The 18,990-nt window shown below is 38.9% G+C and overlaps 1 protein-coding gene across 2 annotated transcripts in view; it reads right to left on the bottom strand.

Moving 5' to 3' along the window:
* Positions 1–18,990, bottom strand: part of TRPM3 (transient receptor potential cation channel subfamily M member 3) — a 292,975-nt gene that overhangs the window by 44,426 nt on the left and 229,559 nt on the right. For both annotated transcript variants that reach the window (XM_088054046.1, XM_088054045.1), the window contains exons 11-17: positions 17,476–17,610; positions 13,372–13,422; positions 6,696–6,836; positions 5,305–5,334; positions 3,966–4,255; positions 2,876–3,104; positions 218–385 (exon numbers count right to left, since the gene is read on the bottom strand). In XM_088054046.1, coding sequence (XP_087910172.1) covers positions 218–385; positions 2,876–3,104; positions 3,966–4,255; positions 5,305–5,334; positions 6,696–6,836; positions 13,372–13,422; positions 17,476–17,610 — 1,044 coding nt within the window. The remainder of the gene's footprint in view (positions 1–217; positions 386–2,875; positions 3,105–3,965; positions 4,256–5,304; positions 5,335–6,695; positions 6,837–13,371; positions 13,423–17,475; positions 17,611–18,990) is intronic.

Genomic DNA, 18,990 nt, shown 5'->3' with positions numbered 1-18,990 from the left:
CAAAATATGAGGATATTAAAGCACAGGATCTCCTGCTGCAGGATGGAGACAAAATGATGTCAACTTGTGTGGCTTGAGTCCCACGGAGGAGAGGGGAGTGTGAAGAGTGGTATCCTATCATGTGCCATATTTAGCCATCAGATGTTCTGCAATGCCTACAGAGGTAGGAATAACAAATTGACAGCACTGAGGCTGATGATTTATTGTGAGCACTTACAGTGAGCTCCATGTCTTCCTCATCTTTTTCTTTCACTGGCTTCTCTGGTTCCTCTGGATCCTTTTCTTGAAGATGGATCTCATTGGCCTGGGTCATGTAGGGCATATCATCTTTGTTCTTGAACTCCAAGCTGAGGATTGAAGGAGGAAGTAGAATTCCTAGAATTACCTAAAGCAATAATAATGATAACAATAATCATCACAGAAAACAGATTATGGTCATAATGTTTACTTAGCATTAAATGGAACAACTCCCTCGGGAGATTCAGGAAAAGAATGATACATGTGCACGTGAGTTTCTATGACATTTAAGTATTTCTCATTGGGCTAATGTTAGCAGAGTACTGGATCAAAGCATGTAATTCCTACTAGTGTTGTTGTGAATGCTCTTGAATGTTTTATCTGCTTGCACATCACCAGATGCATAGTGCTACATACTAGAATATATTTACAAAATATATAAGGTCAAGAGTAGGTGGGACCACATGGGTGTACAGAGCCACAAATGTCTTCATTTTACATAACACAAAATATCAGTATAAATGACATATAGAGAATATTTATTTCTACAGAGAGGGTTAATAGCTCTTTTGAGTCCATGCTTAATATGCCCACTGGTAGTCAAAGAAGTGTAACTATGTGTGGATCTGAGGAGATAAGGCAAAGCCACCAAAAACAAATCCTGATGTGGATAGATATGCAGTCCCCTTAGCTTTTGTTTCAGTAATCAGGCAGCTGTGTAATGGCCATGTTAATGCCAGTTCTTTGTTTTCTGCCTTCTCTCTCTTAGATGCAGGAATGTAGAAACCACTAAAATTACCTTGTTGGGATGTATAAGTAATGAGCAATGCCTGGGTTAAAACATTAGTACAACTTAGTAAATATCAAAGTAATACAAAACAAAGTCTGTATTCACAAGCACAACAACTTTTTCTGGTTATGCTGCAATTTGATGGAGAATGATTTTCTTATAAATCTCTCCCTGAATGAGAGTGAAACCAGATAATTAACCTTCTTGGCAGGTTAGGGAGGGTGCCTGTGCTCGTCATATCAGCAGACAGCCTGTGTGCTGCCGAAACCAAAGAACACAACGAGGAGAAGTTGGTGTATGTGAATGCTGTACCCAGCCTTGAGAAAGATCCCTGCACTGCTCCTGCACTCACCAAATGATGAGTCCAGGGAGAGGGGCTTACAGGCAGACCTGGCTTTACAGAAAGGCTATTTTTAAGAGCTGGCAGGATTAACAGCTGCCCCTAGCCCTTCCATTGGTGCCATACATTCCCAGCAAGAATCTAAAGAATCATATTCAATCTTCCTACCATTTGTCAGTTTCAAAGGGAAAAAAACTCTTCTTGGGAAATAACCCATGACTCATGCTTGCAAATTTATTTCTTTATCATGCTGCCTCATGTAGCTTGTAGCCTGCTTTAGCTTTAAACAAGTTCTGCTAATGAGCTTCAGTGGAATAAAATACAGACTAGAAACTGAGTAAAGGATCCTTATGAAGCCCTGGTGTTAGAAGAAGCTGAAAGGAAACAGAGCCTGTTACCTTCAGTTATGCATTATGAAATAAAGGTCTATTTTAGGGCTTAAGAAATGTGTGCTGAAAAGTGGAATGCATGTAGTAGGAAATCAGTTGCTGCACTGTCTTCCATGTACCTAGGTTGAATATCTGCAAAGACAAACAGTGAACAAAGCAGCTGTTCCTCTGATGGGTAATAGGCCTGTGAGTTCTGGAAATAGGTGATAGGAGTGTCTCCAGATGTGAGAATGTTTTCTATCTATAGCAGGACAACATGTATGCACAGGTCCTGCATAAGAATGCTATCAGCCACTTGTTCTCATTCACCACTGCCACTGGATTAAGAGCCAGTCTGGAAGCAATGCATGTACTCCTAAGCATTCTTGCCATTACTGAACATATTTTCACATGGCAACACATCTGAGTAATTACCAATTTTCACACAGGCATTTAGTGCAGTAGAGAGAACCTCTTTACTGAAAATATTTCTTGGTGATCTGGGAGGAAGAGGCAATTCCTGGGTATGTTCTGACTGGTGACTGCTTTGGTGAAACATGCCATGGACTCAAATTAATCTCAGAGTCCACTTTCCACTGTTAGCAGTTTTGTCAATTGTGGAAGTAAAGCTTTAACAGCTTTGAAAACCGAATTATCCTTTAGACCCTCTAAAGGAGTTTCTTCAGAGGCCATCAGGAAGACTTGCAAGAGTTTGCAAGGGAATTTGTGCTGCTTACTTTGCCTGTTTTGGGGAAGGCTGTCAGATCAGCACCTTTCACTAACAGTTAACTCACTTCTTCCTTTTCCTTTATTTATCTTTAAAACTCTTGACTAACTCATCAAGTATACAGGCAAGGTGACACACTAACCTCCTAGCTCAATTCTTATTCTGATAAATGATGCCAGAGGGGACTTTAAGAACGGGAATGAAAAAAATCTAAGCTGTGTGCTTTGAACCTTGGCTTATGATAAGCCCCAGCTGGAAAACTCAGTACAGGAAGAATATACCCTGCTTAATGTAACTGCAAATAGACATCTGAAGTACAATTACTTTAGACACTTATTACTGATTTATTGTGAACCCTGTCACCATCTATTAGAATTCCCTGAATGCTAATTTTATTTTAAAACAGGAATGACCTTTAGGCCAGAATTTTTTCGCATCCGGAGACGACCCATCCACATGTCAGTGAGCAGCATCTGGCTGCAAGTGTGGGCGATGAAGTCCCTGTGCTTGGCTGCCACTGCAAGCTGCAGGCACGTGGCGTTGCTCCAGTTCTTCAGCTCATAGGTCAGCAGTTTCATGGCCAGTTGCTCGTCCTGCTTGTATGACTGGTCCAACAGCTCGACCGCCAGCTGGCCGAAGTCCCTGCAACAGAGGGACACCCGTTCACTCCTGGTAGCACACTCAGTCTTGTGCTCAAAACACCTCTCTGCAACTGCCAGCCTCTGCAAGGGGCACACCACCTTCCATCATGCAAATCGTGATGTTGACTCTACATGGAAACCCACATTTTCAAATGTGAGTGGCTAATGTTAGGCATATAAATAAGTGCCCCAGCTTAGCAGTGATGAGCACCCACACATACCAGCTGTCTGCTCCCACCTCCCTGCCCACCTCCCTGACATTTTCTAACTGAAATCCTCTGGTTATCTGTAGTTTAAGGGATTGCTTCTCTGTTGTTTGCCCATGGCTTCATGGTCAAGCTTCCTAGAATAAGTGTCCATGATCCTTTCTAAAATCCTGTATTTCTGAAATTTTAACATCAGGAAAGGTTCTTATGGAATCTAGTATCTTGCCTTGCTCATCTAATCATAATTGACCTCTTGGTTAATTAACACTTCTGCCTGAATACGATGCTGATGGGGATTTCAATAACTGTTCTGCTGGGAATGTACAGAGTATCCTGAAAAAGCACAGAGAAATGTTGCAGTCTGACTCCTGAGGCCTCAGGGAGAAATACATAGACAATACAGATATTTCACTCTCTTCTTGACATCTTCTCATTTCAGAAGTTACATTGCTGACAACTTTGGTACTGTGGGAGACAGATGGCTTAAAAGCCATTTAGATTTTCTCTAAAGGGACTGCACTTCCCCTGCAAGTTAGAAATGAAAGCAAGGTAGAGATAAGAAAATTTTAGGCATGTTCTCCCCAACCCTTTTTTATTTTTTATTTTTTTTCCTTTTCTTTTCTCCCTCAGGAAAGTGTACATGAAATGAAATTCACCTAGAATTGTGGTTCAGCTCTTGGGATATGTCATCCACCATGTCATTTTCTGATGCTTCATGGGCCATGGCTTTGCAGAGTTTGCAGGCCACCAGTGCTTTAGCCATAGCCTCTTCCCCATGCTGCCAAAAGAAGAGGGCCATCTTCTGACGTTTCATCAGCACAGCCCACACCATCAGCTCATGGAATGGGAAGGGAAAGTGATTGATCTCAGGGTCATCCATATCAATATCAACTTCTTCTTCTTTCTTCTTTGTTGGTTTTCTGCCTCGACGCAAAGGGACATCATCCTATGAGAATTGTAGAGAAATTTTTTTCATCAGTGAAGGAACTGAATCAATTCACATAATTCATTGAAATCAATACCTAAGATGTCAAACGCATTTTCGGCAGGCCACTCCATTCATCATTTTTTGGACAAAATATTTAACATAGGTAAACAATAAAAAAGGTATTGGTGTGTGCACTGTAATTAAGAAGATACTAAACAGTCACTCTGAATCACTCTTTCTCACTAAGAACAGAGAGTACAATATCATACAATATCCAGAACCATTTTGGAAAAACCACCAATAAAATAAAATAAAGCTAAGTGCTCACTGCAAATGTAACATCTGCTGTAATGCATCTGCCTCTTTCCCCCTCCAGAAGGTACATATCCAGGGAATTTTCTGATCTGCTGAAGACTCCTTCTATGCTTATTCTTGTGTTTTCTCCCTTTATCTCCTTACAAAGGTAGCAATCCTCCTTCTTTACTCCTATCCTGTGTGTTTATTCCTTTTTCTCCATCCCTTTGTTGCTCCTGTTGCCTTTAGTTTCTTTCCCACTTTAGCCTTTTGCTTTTATCAGATGAGCTGACCTATTGTCCTGTGTCTATGGATGGAAAAAGTGCTTGTATAAAACAAAGAAACATGAAAATACTACTACCCCCTTGAAGCATTGGGGTAGCCAAAAGCTCCAATAAAACTGAGATGACTTTGGCCTGTATAATGATTTCTGCATCATTCTCTGCAAGTGTTTCATTTCTCTGAACATATTTTGAAGTTAGATGCTATCTGACTGAAATTCTGCCTCCCCTGCCACACTCAAACATTTTATTTAATTATTATTAAACAAAAAACCAAAAAGATCCATAGTTGGGGCAGAGCCCTCTTTTTCCTTAGCTACCTCCTGGAGTTTTATTAAGAAATGTTTCTTGACCTGCCCCCCTGTGTAAACAAGTTATCTGGATGAAAAATACTATTCATGCTTTCATTACAGTGAATTTAAACATTGTCTGGATATAGTTTCTATTTGTCAAAGAAGGAAAAGACATTAAGATGCATCACAGGTTGCCTACCTCCATTCCCAACAGCTTCAGGGCTTTTGGCTGTGCAAAAAAAAAGTTAGAAAAATGTTATTTCTCACAGAACAGTGAAGAGAAACTACAGCTATTTGTGTATACATATATACATATGTACATGTGCATGCAGAGTGATGTAGAATATACAATAAAATATAGATAATATTTATATCATGTAATATAATGTAATAGTATGTATATATACACATACACACCAGTCAAATAATTACATATATGTAGTTATTCCCAACTTGAATTTGACACTATTTCACCAAAACCATGACAGAAGACATATATTTGGATTCAGGTATAAATTACACCTGGATAGGGCTGTTCTAGCAAGAAAGTGATAGGGACCACTGATAAGGCAAGAATGGATTTCTCTGGAGTACATCAGTGTTTTTCTCACTGCCCTGGAACACTTTTATTGACTTTTGTGGAACTGCTCTGTGTTCAATATCAGTGAAATCACTGCTCAAATGTTTTTTCTCAATGGAGTGACTATGGGAAGGAAGTCTCGCCCACCAGGTATAATCACTGTCTTTCCTTTCAAATGTGAAGAGTCATAAGGAAAAGCGTAAGGAAACAAATAAACCCATTTTAGGTAGTTGTCTGCAAGCGTTTCACAGAGCTGTTGGTATTGATAGCCACTTATTAATACTTTCAGTGCTGCATATTGCTAAAATCTGAAATGTGAGGCAAAAAAGGAACTTACAGATCTTACTGGGAGGAGCTGAACAGAATCCTGTTCATGCTGGATTGGGTCAATGGCAATATGAATGACAATAAACAGCTTTTGTGTTTTATAAAGACCTTAATTTCTATTCACAGTGGCATCACCTATCAAACATGGAACTCACAAAAATACTTAACAGTGGTATTGCCATGAATCGAATGACTGCTGGAGCCACACCCAAAAAATAAAACAAGTTTTGAGTTATGGGTTTCTTTGCCCCGAAACCTTCAAATCACTATCAGGAGATAAGCCATGAGATAGGAAATGCATCTAACAGCACAGAAATTTTCAAATCAAACTCAGGAGTTAGAATTATAGTATTATTGGTGTGGGTCAAAAGACATGTCTTTTAAAAGCTGTGAATACTCATAATTACAGGTTTTAGAGTCAGACTAGACTGTTGTATGTGCTGGTTTCAGCAGGGCAGCAGAATGTAATAATTTTCTCATTAACTTAATGAAAACCATAGCTTGTATCAATGTCTGGTTTGTCATGCATTATGTTGAGTTAACTGCAATGCACACAGTGGAAATGAACCTGTAGAATGAATAGTGTGTGCACTGGACCCCACCAGTCTGGAACCAGGTAAGAAGCTATGGGAACCCCTGCCAGCTGGTACAGTCATGAGGATGGCAAACAACTTGTTTCTTACCCTCTTAGGCCCAAACAAATTGTGGTACAGAGTTCTGAACCGCTTTCGGGTATAATTGCAGCGATACGCTCCTCCCATCAGGTACTCTATCACCAACCCAATGTCAATCAGACTTATCCGATAATCAGGAGGTAAGTTCCCCTGCAATGAAAATAAGGATGGTGGGAGAAGAAATGCTTATTACTGACACTGTTAAATGTACTTTAGAATTAGGTTAGACTAAAACAAATTAAATAGGTAAAAGCAGGAATGTATTATTATGCTGGTTAATTAATTCACCTTAAAATAGATCCAACCGAAACCTGGATATTCTCGCTTGGAAAGAAGACATAAGTTAAATAAGAAGGTGAAGAACTTGTTGGAAGTAACAGAAGATAACGTCAGTACACAGTACTCATATTCTTCAGCTGGGGAAACAAGGAACAACAACACTGCAGAAACAAAAGCATGAGGATCGATACACTTGAAAAGTCAGGCACAGTTGCTGGACTCTAGTTCTGCAAGATGGCACTTTTCCTGCACCAGCTCTCACCCACTACTCGTCCTGGCATCTCACATCTCTGCTGGCATCTCTCTGGACTGCCTCATCTGAACTGTCAAGGCATGGTGAAGTGACATCACCCCATCCTGCAGTGTTTCCTTCCCATGTTCCAGGAAGGGAAGGGCAGGAAGTAAGATTGGTGTTACAACTCTAGAGGACTTACAAGTACAAGAGCTATCATTATTACTAATTGCTAGGGGCAAGAAGAGCCTATCAGCATTCAGTCTTAGAGTTATGTTCAAAGAATACACACCCTTGCTTAAGTTTCACACCAAGAATGAGGAAAGTTATCTGTATGTATGAAAGCTGTAATAAACAAAATATATGTGGCTACTTATTTAGGGGTTTGTTTATGAAGAAAACTACAGGTCTATCAATTTTTCTACATATTCTCTACCTGAGTTCCTTACATATTTTACTAAAAGCCCCTTTAAACACATTATCTAGTAATGTAATTTCCAGCAGAGCCATAGAGATTGCCTCACAAGAAATAAACTGAGTTTGTGGCAAGGGTAATTAGCAGGATCCTGGAAAAGATGCCTACATACTTCTTCTATTTCTTTTCCTTCCTTGCCCTCAGTTAGATATTTTTATATATCTATATCTAAACAGATATGTACATGTATATGCATATACATATGCATATGTATATCTACATGTACATGTATAAGTATATGATGTCTTCAGCATATACCTTTTAACTTGAAAGAAAAAAATGACAAACATGTCTACATCTTATTGTCCTTTTTATGGGAACTCCCTTGCAAGCATCTTCCTTCTCTTCACTTTCAAATCTGAAAATGGCAGCACTGAGGTTGTGAGTTCTGCAGTATTTCTGGGTTGCAAAACAATGAAGAAAGATTTCAGTAACTGATTGTCTCTCACTGCACTCAGAATTTGCTCTGAGTTAATGGGGCATTTCTATTCTCCAGTTGCAGTAAGCCCAATGGGACATCTTGTGTGCTGAATTATTGCAGGCTGGGCTGCACTCACAGATGTGCTGGTCAAGTCTCTTGGGGATCTCTGGCAATGGAGAAACAAAACCCCAGTGTGGGCACACCTGCTCTTCTATTCCCCCCAGTGGAACTACACAAGGTAAATTCTGATCCCTTTACAGGAGGAAAGGACTAATGGGAAGGGAATGAACTCAAATGAAAGTTTGTGTCCTTCTCTAACTCATTGCTTCTGAGTTGACTGGATGACAGTTTGTGTTTCAGTAAGCATTCCTTACCAGAAAAAAAGGCATAATTCAGCAAATTGTGAATAGATCACCTAGCTCTAGAGATCTCACTAAGAAACCCTTCAGATTTACAGAACCCCCTCTGCTCTGTATGTCTGTGAAAAAGATATGACTACAAAATAAAGGTGGAAGTTATCCTTCTGTGTACTGTGAATAGTAGCCTTGAAAAAAAGGAATATTACTCTAAAAAAAAGAAATTATCTCATATAGTCAATATTGCAGAAAGACCATAAACTGTAGCTCTTAACTTCAGAATTTTTCAGTGCACTGTAATAATCTAATGTTCTATGATGATATACAGCACAGATTACAGTGAGCCTGTAGCTCTTTTTATGTGTTCATGAGAAGGTTAGTAATTCACATGGAGCAATTTTATGACCATCATGCCTTGCTGGAAATATCTGCATGTCTGGAGATATCTGTCTGTCTTCTCTGGAGATGACTGGATTAGAGCAGAGAAACATTAGTGGAGAGCAGATGGCAACTGCTTCTGCAGAAGAGAAAAAATGGATGCAAGGATCCTCCTTTTCTACTTCAGCCATGAAGATCTTATTTCCAGCCCTGCTACCATGTTACAAGCAGCATGATGGAAAGTCTCAGGAGGGAGAGAGGGAAGTTGTGTTCTCACAGTGTACCATGCCCAGCAATCGGCTGGCATTCAAAAGGACAGAAAATCAAGCAAATTTAGTGGAAAAAATTGAGCTGCCAACCACTTTTAAGCTATGCCCTCTGGCATATCCTTTTGCAACCTTCCTAATATTCCTTCCTAATATTGTCTAATTTTATGGATGGGGGGATTACTATGGTTTGCAGGAATGTGTATTAGCTTAGATAATTTGGACATGGTAACATTTATACTGAACATTTTAAAGAAAAAGAACATGTAAAAATGAAATTAAAAATAAACATAAAAATTAAATTAAAAATTTAAATTCTGCTAGGTTAGTTTGTTTGGTTTTTCCTCCAAAAATGTTCTTCTATCTCCAGGATGTGTAAAATGATAATTCTAGTAGAATAAGGATGAAAGCATTAGCAGAAATGGGAGCTGCAGCTGAGGCAGGATTGTAGTTCAACAGACACCATCTATCTTAAAGTCTTCACTCAAACTGAACGCTTTAATATTGCTAAGTGGCAAAAAATGTTTGAGCAGTTAAGAAAGAGCAACAGGCATCGTGGTGCTATATGTGTTATAATGTGTGAGTTTCTTGATATAGTTCTGATTTCTAAATTTTCATAAAAGATTTAGATAAAAAAATTTCAGTAAAAGAAGTTTAATAAATGATGCATCTAAACCTCCCAGATAATACTTAAAGAGTTCACTAAAGAAAACTTCCAAAACCCACAGCAAAAATACACTTTTCATAAACATAAATTTTCCAAAGTGAGACGCCCTAGTAAAGAAAACTGGTCCATCTTGACCATCCTTGTGAGAGGAGTTAAACATGTGCCAAAGCATTTTCTCTGTCAGCAGACAGCTTGAACCACCCTGGCAGAGCTAAGCTTGTAAATGAAGTGGTGCAGGAGGGACAGAACTGCCCCAAGAAGAGCAAGAATTTGGATGAATTAATTCTAGTGCAGTCCAGGTTGTCAAGAATGACCAAGAAGAAAGTTTGATTTTGTGGTAAGCTAGTTGTCCCAGTTAATAATCAGCAAATCTTTTAATGCTGGGACAAACTCTTCAGTGTTAATGCACTGTTCTTCTCCTGAAGAAATTTCAAGTTTAAATTGTAGCTGGTCAGTTGTAGTACTTATTTCACTTCAAGTGCATTTTTGCGTCACCACGTATCAAGCCTCTGAGTTTGTGTGCTGAGGAAAACACTATCAAAATCCTATGTATTGCTAACTTGTTCTTTGGAAATGCAGATGTACAGTAGCAATCAAAAAAATTCCCAGCTTTGGAAGTGTAAATAATCCGGAAGTGGAACTGAGACCTGTTAATTTTCTACAATGTTTTGGATAAATGAAAAAAAAAAACCCAAAAAACCATCTGTTAATTTCTACTGATCTTGATCAGCTAGTTGAGGCAGGGAAAGATTTTTATTTTTTTAAAAATTGGTAGAGGGCAACCTCCATTTGCAGACAGGGTGTCCAGCACAGTCACTGTCTGATGCTTTCTGCTTAGCCTGGGTGTACTGCTGTGTGTGGTCTATGGAAGGAAGCTAAACTTAAATGTGAAATTCTGGACCCTTGACAGGAGATGTCAAAATGGCCATGAGGCCAAAAATGCAGGCAGGCTGGCCCTGCTATGTAGCTATGGAATTGAGAAGTCTGAAAGGTGATGTAAGGCAGTCATTATGACATAATTTGTCTTGTTAATACATGAAAAAGTTATGCACATTTTGATTACTGTAAATTCTTTAAGATTGTGTCTCCAGGCCTTTACAATATGCTGCCTAGACTATCAATCTTCACAGCAGTATTTGGAAATCCAAAAGGAAAATACATTTTTGTATCATATACTTGTGTGCACATGTGTGTGTTTATAGGCTGACACAAATGAAATCTGATAATGTGACTTCTGTTTTTCTAATTATTTGCATTATTAAGCAGGCAAAATTGTCTTACAAAACAAAACAACACAAAACAACACAAAACAACACAAAACAACACAAAACAACACAAAACAACACAAAACAACACAAAACAACACAAAACAACACAAAACAACACAACACCCTCCTACTGATTTATACAGCTATATAGTAGTAAATTACTGCCTCTGATTTTTAAACATCCATTTTCTATCACAATGATCAAGATGCAAATAATTTTTTAGCATGCACCTTTTAAAATAGTACAGGTTTTAGAACTGAGATGTACATTTAAATGCACTGTATATTTCATATAGATTAGATATTGTCTCAAGGTTGTGTACTACATACTTTCATATTTATATTCTGTGATGCTGTAATTAAATCTGAGGGATTAGATGTCTGGCATCAAAATATACATGAAGTCAAAAAACTAGCATCAGCAGTGTGAGCTGTCTTTCATGCATGATGAAACATCTAACTGTCTAATGGTGATGTGCTCATTAAGAAGTTTTATCCAAGGAGGTGTTTTCATTTAAACTGTTGTCAGATCTGCTGACTGATTTATGGCTTGGCTGACTGGTAAGGAATCTGCTCAGTAGGCAGGGCTATGGTGAGCTGTCACTTCTCCTTGTGAACCCTGGCAGTTCCTCTTCACTGACAAAATTTGAAATGCAGACCCAGAGGTCCAGTTTTTTTCAGGAAGGTGCTAAAGAGCCACACCAGGCTGTCAGTTTTCAAAGCCCTCACCTATGCTTGTAAGACTGATTTGATGTAGTTGGAATTACTGAAGATTTTAGATATCAACAGAAGGAAGAAAGATAAATTTATGGAGATAACCATCACCTAATAGCTAGGATTCACCGTGTAACAATGTCATCAAATATAGTGAAAGTTTATTTAACGTCTGTCCATATACAGCCATGAGTACAGATCATCTTTGACTACTTTGATGCCTTTTCTTTCAAGAGTTTCTTTAAAAATACATATTGAATTAGGGGCTCATAAAAAAGAGATTAATATGATGTAGTTTCTCAACATATAATTTGCTATGCCTTTGAAGAAGGACTTGGAAAGGTGATTCTGGGGGAGAGAAGGTGTTTGGAAAAGTATATACTTTAAAGTAGAAGACAGATTACGCTTCTTTCAGATTCATATAGGCACATAAATAACTGTATATTGAGTAAAAAATATTCTGGAAACTTGGGCTTCAAGAGCAGAATCCATTCTAAACAGATTCTAGCTTCACTCTGCTCATTCCAAGGGGATTTGTGTGTAGTTTCTTTTTGTAGGCATTTCACATTTTTCAATGGTCACTTTATACACTATACATAATTGGACAATGATGATGCCATTTAACACACTAACCAAAGAGTACCACCAGAACCTACCTAAATGTGCTATTGATTTTTCTGTAGAATTACTTAATAAAAAGGTGCTATATGACACATTACTACTCTCCTCCCTCAGGTGAATTTAATTCTGTTCAGCTGTCACTGACAGAAGAAACCACTAAAATCTGTGCTCTTAGAAAAAATGTCCTCTCCTTTTTCAATTTTCTATCTAGTCCCATGTACAGAAGTATCCTTTCTCAAGTATGCTATCCTTGAGGTCTGACTTACATAATGTGCAAAGTTGTAATCTGCACATGCTTTGGTAGAATATTCAAACTGATGAGGTCAATTGCAGACTCAATCTCCTTACTTGATCCATATATTTAAAGGATAAGGTATTTTTATTCATTGCAGCTGCTGTAACTCTTTTAATCCTGAGCACATTGGTAAAGGTATTTTTGGTATCTCCCTCCTGTCACTATACCTTTCAGTATTTCTGTCCAGCTCTTCTAATGGATTTTTGTAAGTCAAGATTCTTGAAATTAACATTATAAGGGTCAGGTGACAGTTGCACTACTCCTTTTTTATATTTCTGCAGAGGAAGATGTCTATAATGTACCACACAATACGGAATGAGGAACTATTTCAACAAGCCAGGATCCAGCACAAAGGTAACAGCTATTTTACAGGCGTGGAAGTAAACTAGCAACACAGTAAGTAGCTTTGACAACAGTTGCAGGAATGGAAAAATACAAGAAACAGCATAAATCCACACAGTATTTAAGAGCCTACAAGTATGGCAGCAGACACACCATTACTCAAGTGTCTAAAACCACAGAGAAAGCAAGCCAAATAACTTGCTAATTGTGCTTTGTATGCAAAAAGTTCATATTTGGAGCACACAAACAAGACATTCTGTACTGGCAGGAAGGAGAAGGCTCTGACTGAAAGCTCATGCAAAATGGAGTTTGTATCTAGCTACCAAAGAACAACAGCATTGTTTTCAACCTACCGTCTATTGGACTCTTACCTTTTTCACGTCCCTGACTAGATGATGCAGAGTGTTGGATGGTCCATGTCTCTGCAAAGGACAAATGAAGAAGAACAAAATAGTTTGCACAAATTATAAATGTTGAGATATCTTTGTCACCTTGGTAGTTTAGAAATCAGGTAGCTGAGAGCACTTCAATTGTACAGTGTTATCAATTAAAAAGACCCCAAAACAATAACAAGAACGTTATTTCACCTGTTTTCCTCTTTTGTAGAAAACTCTTCCATAAGAAAACCCTATGAACAGCCACATTGGATGAAAACTGAAGTCCTGTGTATCAGGTTAGGCTCCTGGCTTAGAAAAACCAGGAGCATAGCACAACACGCACAACCTCTGGGAACAAGTGGAAGCAAATCCAGCTGCTTTAGTCTCAACCTTCCTGCACTCAGGACTTCCACTTCCATCCCTGGTGTCTCAGAGACACTCTGAGCCTGGCATTGCATTGAGGCTGTCTCATCTCAAAGCCACTGTTTGTGAATGCATATGTATGTGATTGCAGAATGCACAGTCTGTGAATTTGGCCAATCTTCTTTTGACTCCAGCTGTCATCACAAAAAACATTCTGCAGAGGAGTCCCACAATTTTGATACTACTACTACTACTACATCTACATCTGACTTTATTTTCTGCTTTGTTTTTTGACTGTTGCTGATATTTTATGAGACTTTTATGAGAGGTCTTCTTGGTGGTAGCTGATGATGGATGAGATGACTATACATGTAGAGTAGATGTTTCCATATATGATTTGCCCTGCACTTCCCAACACTAAATTTTATGTAATCCCATCTCTGAGCATGATGAGACTTACCTATGACTCTTCATATGCTGCTTCAGAGTTTTTAATTATTATTATTATTAACAATTATAATTGTCTCTTCTGTAGGTACCATTTTTCAGATCTTACATAAACAAACTGAACACAGCTGTGGTCCCAGGACAGGGTCTTCTATGACCCTGGTCATTATGTCCTTTTGTGGTGAAAAAAACCCATGTATTCCTTCTCCCTGTTTGCTAATATTCAAGCAGTTTTTAAACCAAAAGCATCCCCAATCTTCTAAGCCATGGCAGCTACGTTTCTTTAATAACCTTTGAAGTTTTAAAATACTGTCAAAGAATTTAAAAAAAAAAAGGGGGGGGGACCAAATGCAAAATCCTTATTCTCCCACATGCTGATTGCAGAGGCTTAACAGTTTCCTACAGAAGATGGGTAAACTCTTTGTTGACATAAAATTGATTCCCTTGTCTATAATTCTACACTTCTATTTTTACAAATTTGGCATGGCAGAGATAAGATTCACTGGTTTGTAGCTTCACAGGTCACTCCTAGGTCTCATGCTGAAATATGGCATTTTTTAACTGGCTGTTGTGGTTTTAAAGCAGTAACTAAAAAATTACTAGAAAACTTACTTATTTCTTGCTGTGAGATGTGGATTAGAACAAGAGCAAAACAGGCTTAAAACTTAAAAGGAATAAAGAAAATTTATTAACAAAACTACAAGAATAAGAACACCAGAATAAAACTTCCAGAAAACCCTTTTTTCTCCCACTACTCAACTATTCCCTTGTTTACATGACAACATAGAGACAAAAAACTTCAGAACTTTGGTGTTTAAACAGTCCCAAATTCTTGCTTGAATCTTTTCATCAGCCTTTGTAGAGAAACAGAAGTCTTTTTTTGCTAATCTATGGAGTTTCTCACAAGAAAGCTATTTCTGTTATAGCTTTCTATTTTTCTGATGCCAGCTGCCCGGAAATCCTATCATCAGAATTCACTCCTCCCATTTCACATCACTCTGAGGTGTGTATGGGCCATGAGCCTAGGGATGTAATTTTTAAAGATGAGTTATTCAAAGGCAAAAGTTCTCTTCATCTGTTTCTGTGAGCTTCCCTGGAAACAGAAGTTTTCTCTTTGCCTCTACAAAGCTACAAATCTTCAACTATTACTTCTCCCTCTCTGTTCCAGCACCTCACTGTATCCCAATAACTTTACTTTTTGTTCAAAATCCACACTTTGAACTACTCTATTCTTCCCAATATACTCTGTCATGAATTAAAGGAGTTTTTTCAGAACACTATTGTCCATCTCCATAGCTTTACAGAAAAATATTTCAGTTTATAAAGCATCTCCTTATTCTCTACCTCTTCTGAAGCTTAATTCTTTTCTTTACCGTCCCTAATAGTTTATAAAGTCTCTTTACATGTTGATTACTCTCTTTTTCTCTCTCTAGAAATAAAGGATTAATCTGCAAGTCTCATCTGGGTAATGAAAAGGTTAAAATCTTGCCCAGGCTTTGTAGATGGTTCTGTGACCTCTGCTGGAGCAGCAGCTGGAGTTGTCTGCGATGGAAGATTCTTCATGGCTGCTCTGGAGAGTGTGGTCACTGTCTCAGCCCGCCGCAGGTCAAGAGCTTTTTTTCTTTCTTTACTCGGCAGTCTCTGGTGAATTCAGTCACAGCAAAAAAACTGCAGCCGAGCCAGGGACCGGCCTGGCCCGGCCAGAGCCCGGAGCAAGCCCCGCAGGCCCCATCTCCCGGCCGGGAGCTGCGGCAGGCCCAGCCCAGCCCCCGCCCGGGCCGCATGGCCGGGGCAGAGAACGGGAGGCCAGCTGGAGCTCTGTTACCTTTCACAGCCAGGAAACAAAGAGACAAAGAAATTCCCAGGCTTAGGTCTTAAGGTGGTGTTCACAGGTTGATTTCACTTTTCAATGGTCAAAACTGCTGTCAGTTCTTAGAAATGGCCAGCTGTTGGCTAGGAGACAAACTCCCATCAGCCTCCAGCGGTTTTAACTTCCTTAGGTGTTCCTCTTTGTTTTCTTAAATGCCAATCTATCACACTGGCCTTCTGATTTTTTTGGTGCTAAGGCTACTATGGATGCATTTGGTCATATAATATAACTGATAGTTTAGGCATTTTAGAGACTGGATCCTTTGGAATTTGTGTGTGAAAAAATGTATGTTGACTTCTATAGCAATAAGTTTGTTCAAAAAGCCCATTTTTTAGCTGTGGAACTGAAGGCTTCTGTCAAACTTATTCCCTGTAAAAACTGGCTTTGGTACAAGAGCTACAAGGCTCATCCATGTTACAAGAAAGCTCATAGGCATTCTGTTCTTGATACATAGATGCCAACCAATAGGCAAAGCATAAACTGACCAAAGATCAGACTGGAGTTTGTCTCTAGGGTGGCATATAGATTTATATATATAACATACCTATTCCTCTATATTTTGCCCAAATTTAATGAACCTTTTTCATATTTGATATTTTGCAAGACTGACTTTTGGTCACCATCACTGTGAAACACCTCCAGATAACAGCCCAGTGTGGCAGCTTATGACAGCAAAGGCTTTGAAAAGTACTGGCAGCAGAAAAACTTTTTGGAAAGAGATATGCCCATATCACAGCTCTTCTGCAACACACAAAGCTGGGAATGCTAAGAACTAGACAGGACTTCAGGATTTTTTTCACAAGAAGTGAGAACTTCTTTTTCATAAGAAGTTTGAACTTTCTGGACTACTACCTAAATAGGTATAATACTGTGAATGCTGGAATGTGTTTTGCATTTGAGAATTCAGAAGCAGACCTGTGTGAGGATTAAAACAAAGGACTGGCAAGGATTAAAAACTTGCAAACAGGTTTTTAAAAGTCAAAGGTCTAATTTTTGGAACTCCATGGGGGCATAGGGAAGTCCTTCACTGTAACAGAGACTGATTAAGAGTTGGAAGATTTTTCTGAAACCACATTGTCAGGAGTCATATAACACCACTGTATGGGTCCCAACTTGTCAGTTACTGTTTTCCAGCGAGTGCCACCTGCCTGAATCTTAGGTTTGTTGTACTGGAATTACAATGACAAGAAATTAGCTGGCACTGTGTGAGGCTTATTTTATGTCTTACAAAATCCATACAGCAGTTTATGTGGGCAAGGCACAGCATGAGAGACAAGCAAGAGAGACAATATGGACTAATGAAAAATTTCTGCAGCAGGTGTTGACTGCCTGGTGCATCATTATCATGTCATCACAATACAAGTGGGAGCTAGAACAGTGAATATAGAGACAGAAAATTTGCCTTAGGCTGGCCCTACCGTATTGTACAATTCCTCTAGCCGGGAGATGGTGAGAAAACGATGCATGCTTACTCCATTTTCTATGAGCAATTTCACAAAATCCACTCTGTCCAACACCAGTGCATCCAGCATTGCTTGCTCAAGGGAGCCCACCTGCAAAGCAAATGATTAATTGAAGCTGTTCCTGGGCATGGCAGGCTGCATCCAGCTGGTTCAGTCACTCTAGCACAAGCAGGGAGCCCTGACAAAATTCTAAGGGCTGCTCTTCTATGCTTGAACTGAGATAATCACAGCTTTAATCTGTAACATTTTTTCTGATTTAGGGCTGCATTTCAAAAATTAATATCAGAGGAAAAACAGATCAGGACAAAGGAAATGGAACCCAGTAAACTGCTGATCATGTCTCTACCTTATTCACCATATCATTATTATAATTATTTATTTTCCTGTCAAACATTTTATTTGTATTGGATATATTTGTTATGCGCACACAAAATCACTTTAATTCTGTCTTTTCTCGAGTTTCCTTCTGTTTGTGGTGTGGAACCTCAGGGAAATTTGAACAGCCAGGAAACAGAAATAGCTTCATAATTTGCATTTCTTTGAAGGCTTATATGCAAGAGGTCTTCTTACACAAAACTTCTCCTTCTTATTATCTCTTGTAGGTCAGGCAGAGTTAGAAGGATGATATAATTTCTTCCAGCTTTTAGCTTCTAAAATGACTGCAGTTTGCAGAATTTATGCAAATATTTGCTATGATGAGGGGATAACAATGAGGACAGTTCAGTGCCATTAAAATCCCTTCTGTTTTGACACATACTTATGCCCAATATCAAAGACAAAGTAAATAGTCCTGTTCACTCCATGGCTGAAAAGGTGAGGATTTTTGTACTAGCTTCAAGTGGTAGCAAGCTGCAGAAAGTTAAATTGAAAGCAAGGATACTTAAACAGAAGCTTTTCCCATTGTTATAATTTTTCCATGGGGAATTGTAAATGCTCATGTAATGATAGCATATGAAATTTTAATGACAGTGATGAAACAACTGTCACAGGAGTGACTGTTGTGGTCCAGTTGAAACTTCTGAGTGAATAGGTTTGGCTTTAGGGACATACACAAGTAGGGATATGCTTCTTTTTGTTTTTTCTGCATGACTTCTGCCCCTATAAAAGCTTCAGCACAATCCGGAAGCTGACTCTTCCTCCTCTGCCTGACACAGTGTTCAATAATCCCTTTATTTACAGCCCTACCACTCCTGAAGAGAATCCATGCCCCTGGTGCTCCCTGGAAATGGCATTAGCCCGGGAGCAACTGGAGCACAGGATGGTGCAGATGTAAAGCAGACAGATCAAGGCAGAGCTGCAGTGGGCACAGAATTAACACCACCTGAGGTCTGGAGCCACAGCCCATCCAAGGTGATACTGCTGATCAGCTCTGGCAGTCTACATGATCTCCAGCATTTGTATGATGTATTTTTTTTATGTCAAAGCATCACCTTAAATTCAGCATTTGCATATAAAAGCATACTGCTTGAA

This window comes from Pseudopodoces humilis, chromosome 4 (assembly GCF_049639895.1).
Source record: "Pseudopodoces humilis isolate 2021_Gansu_Grassland_sample_001 chromosome 4, ASM4963989v1, whole genome shotgun sequence".
Classification (NCBI taxonomy): domain Eukaryota; kingdom Metazoa; phylum Chordata; class Aves; order Passeriformes; family Paridae; genus Pseudopodoces; species Pseudopodoces humilis.
Note: the sequence above shows the minus strand (reverse complement) of the source record. Positions and strands in the feature narration are given on the sequence as shown.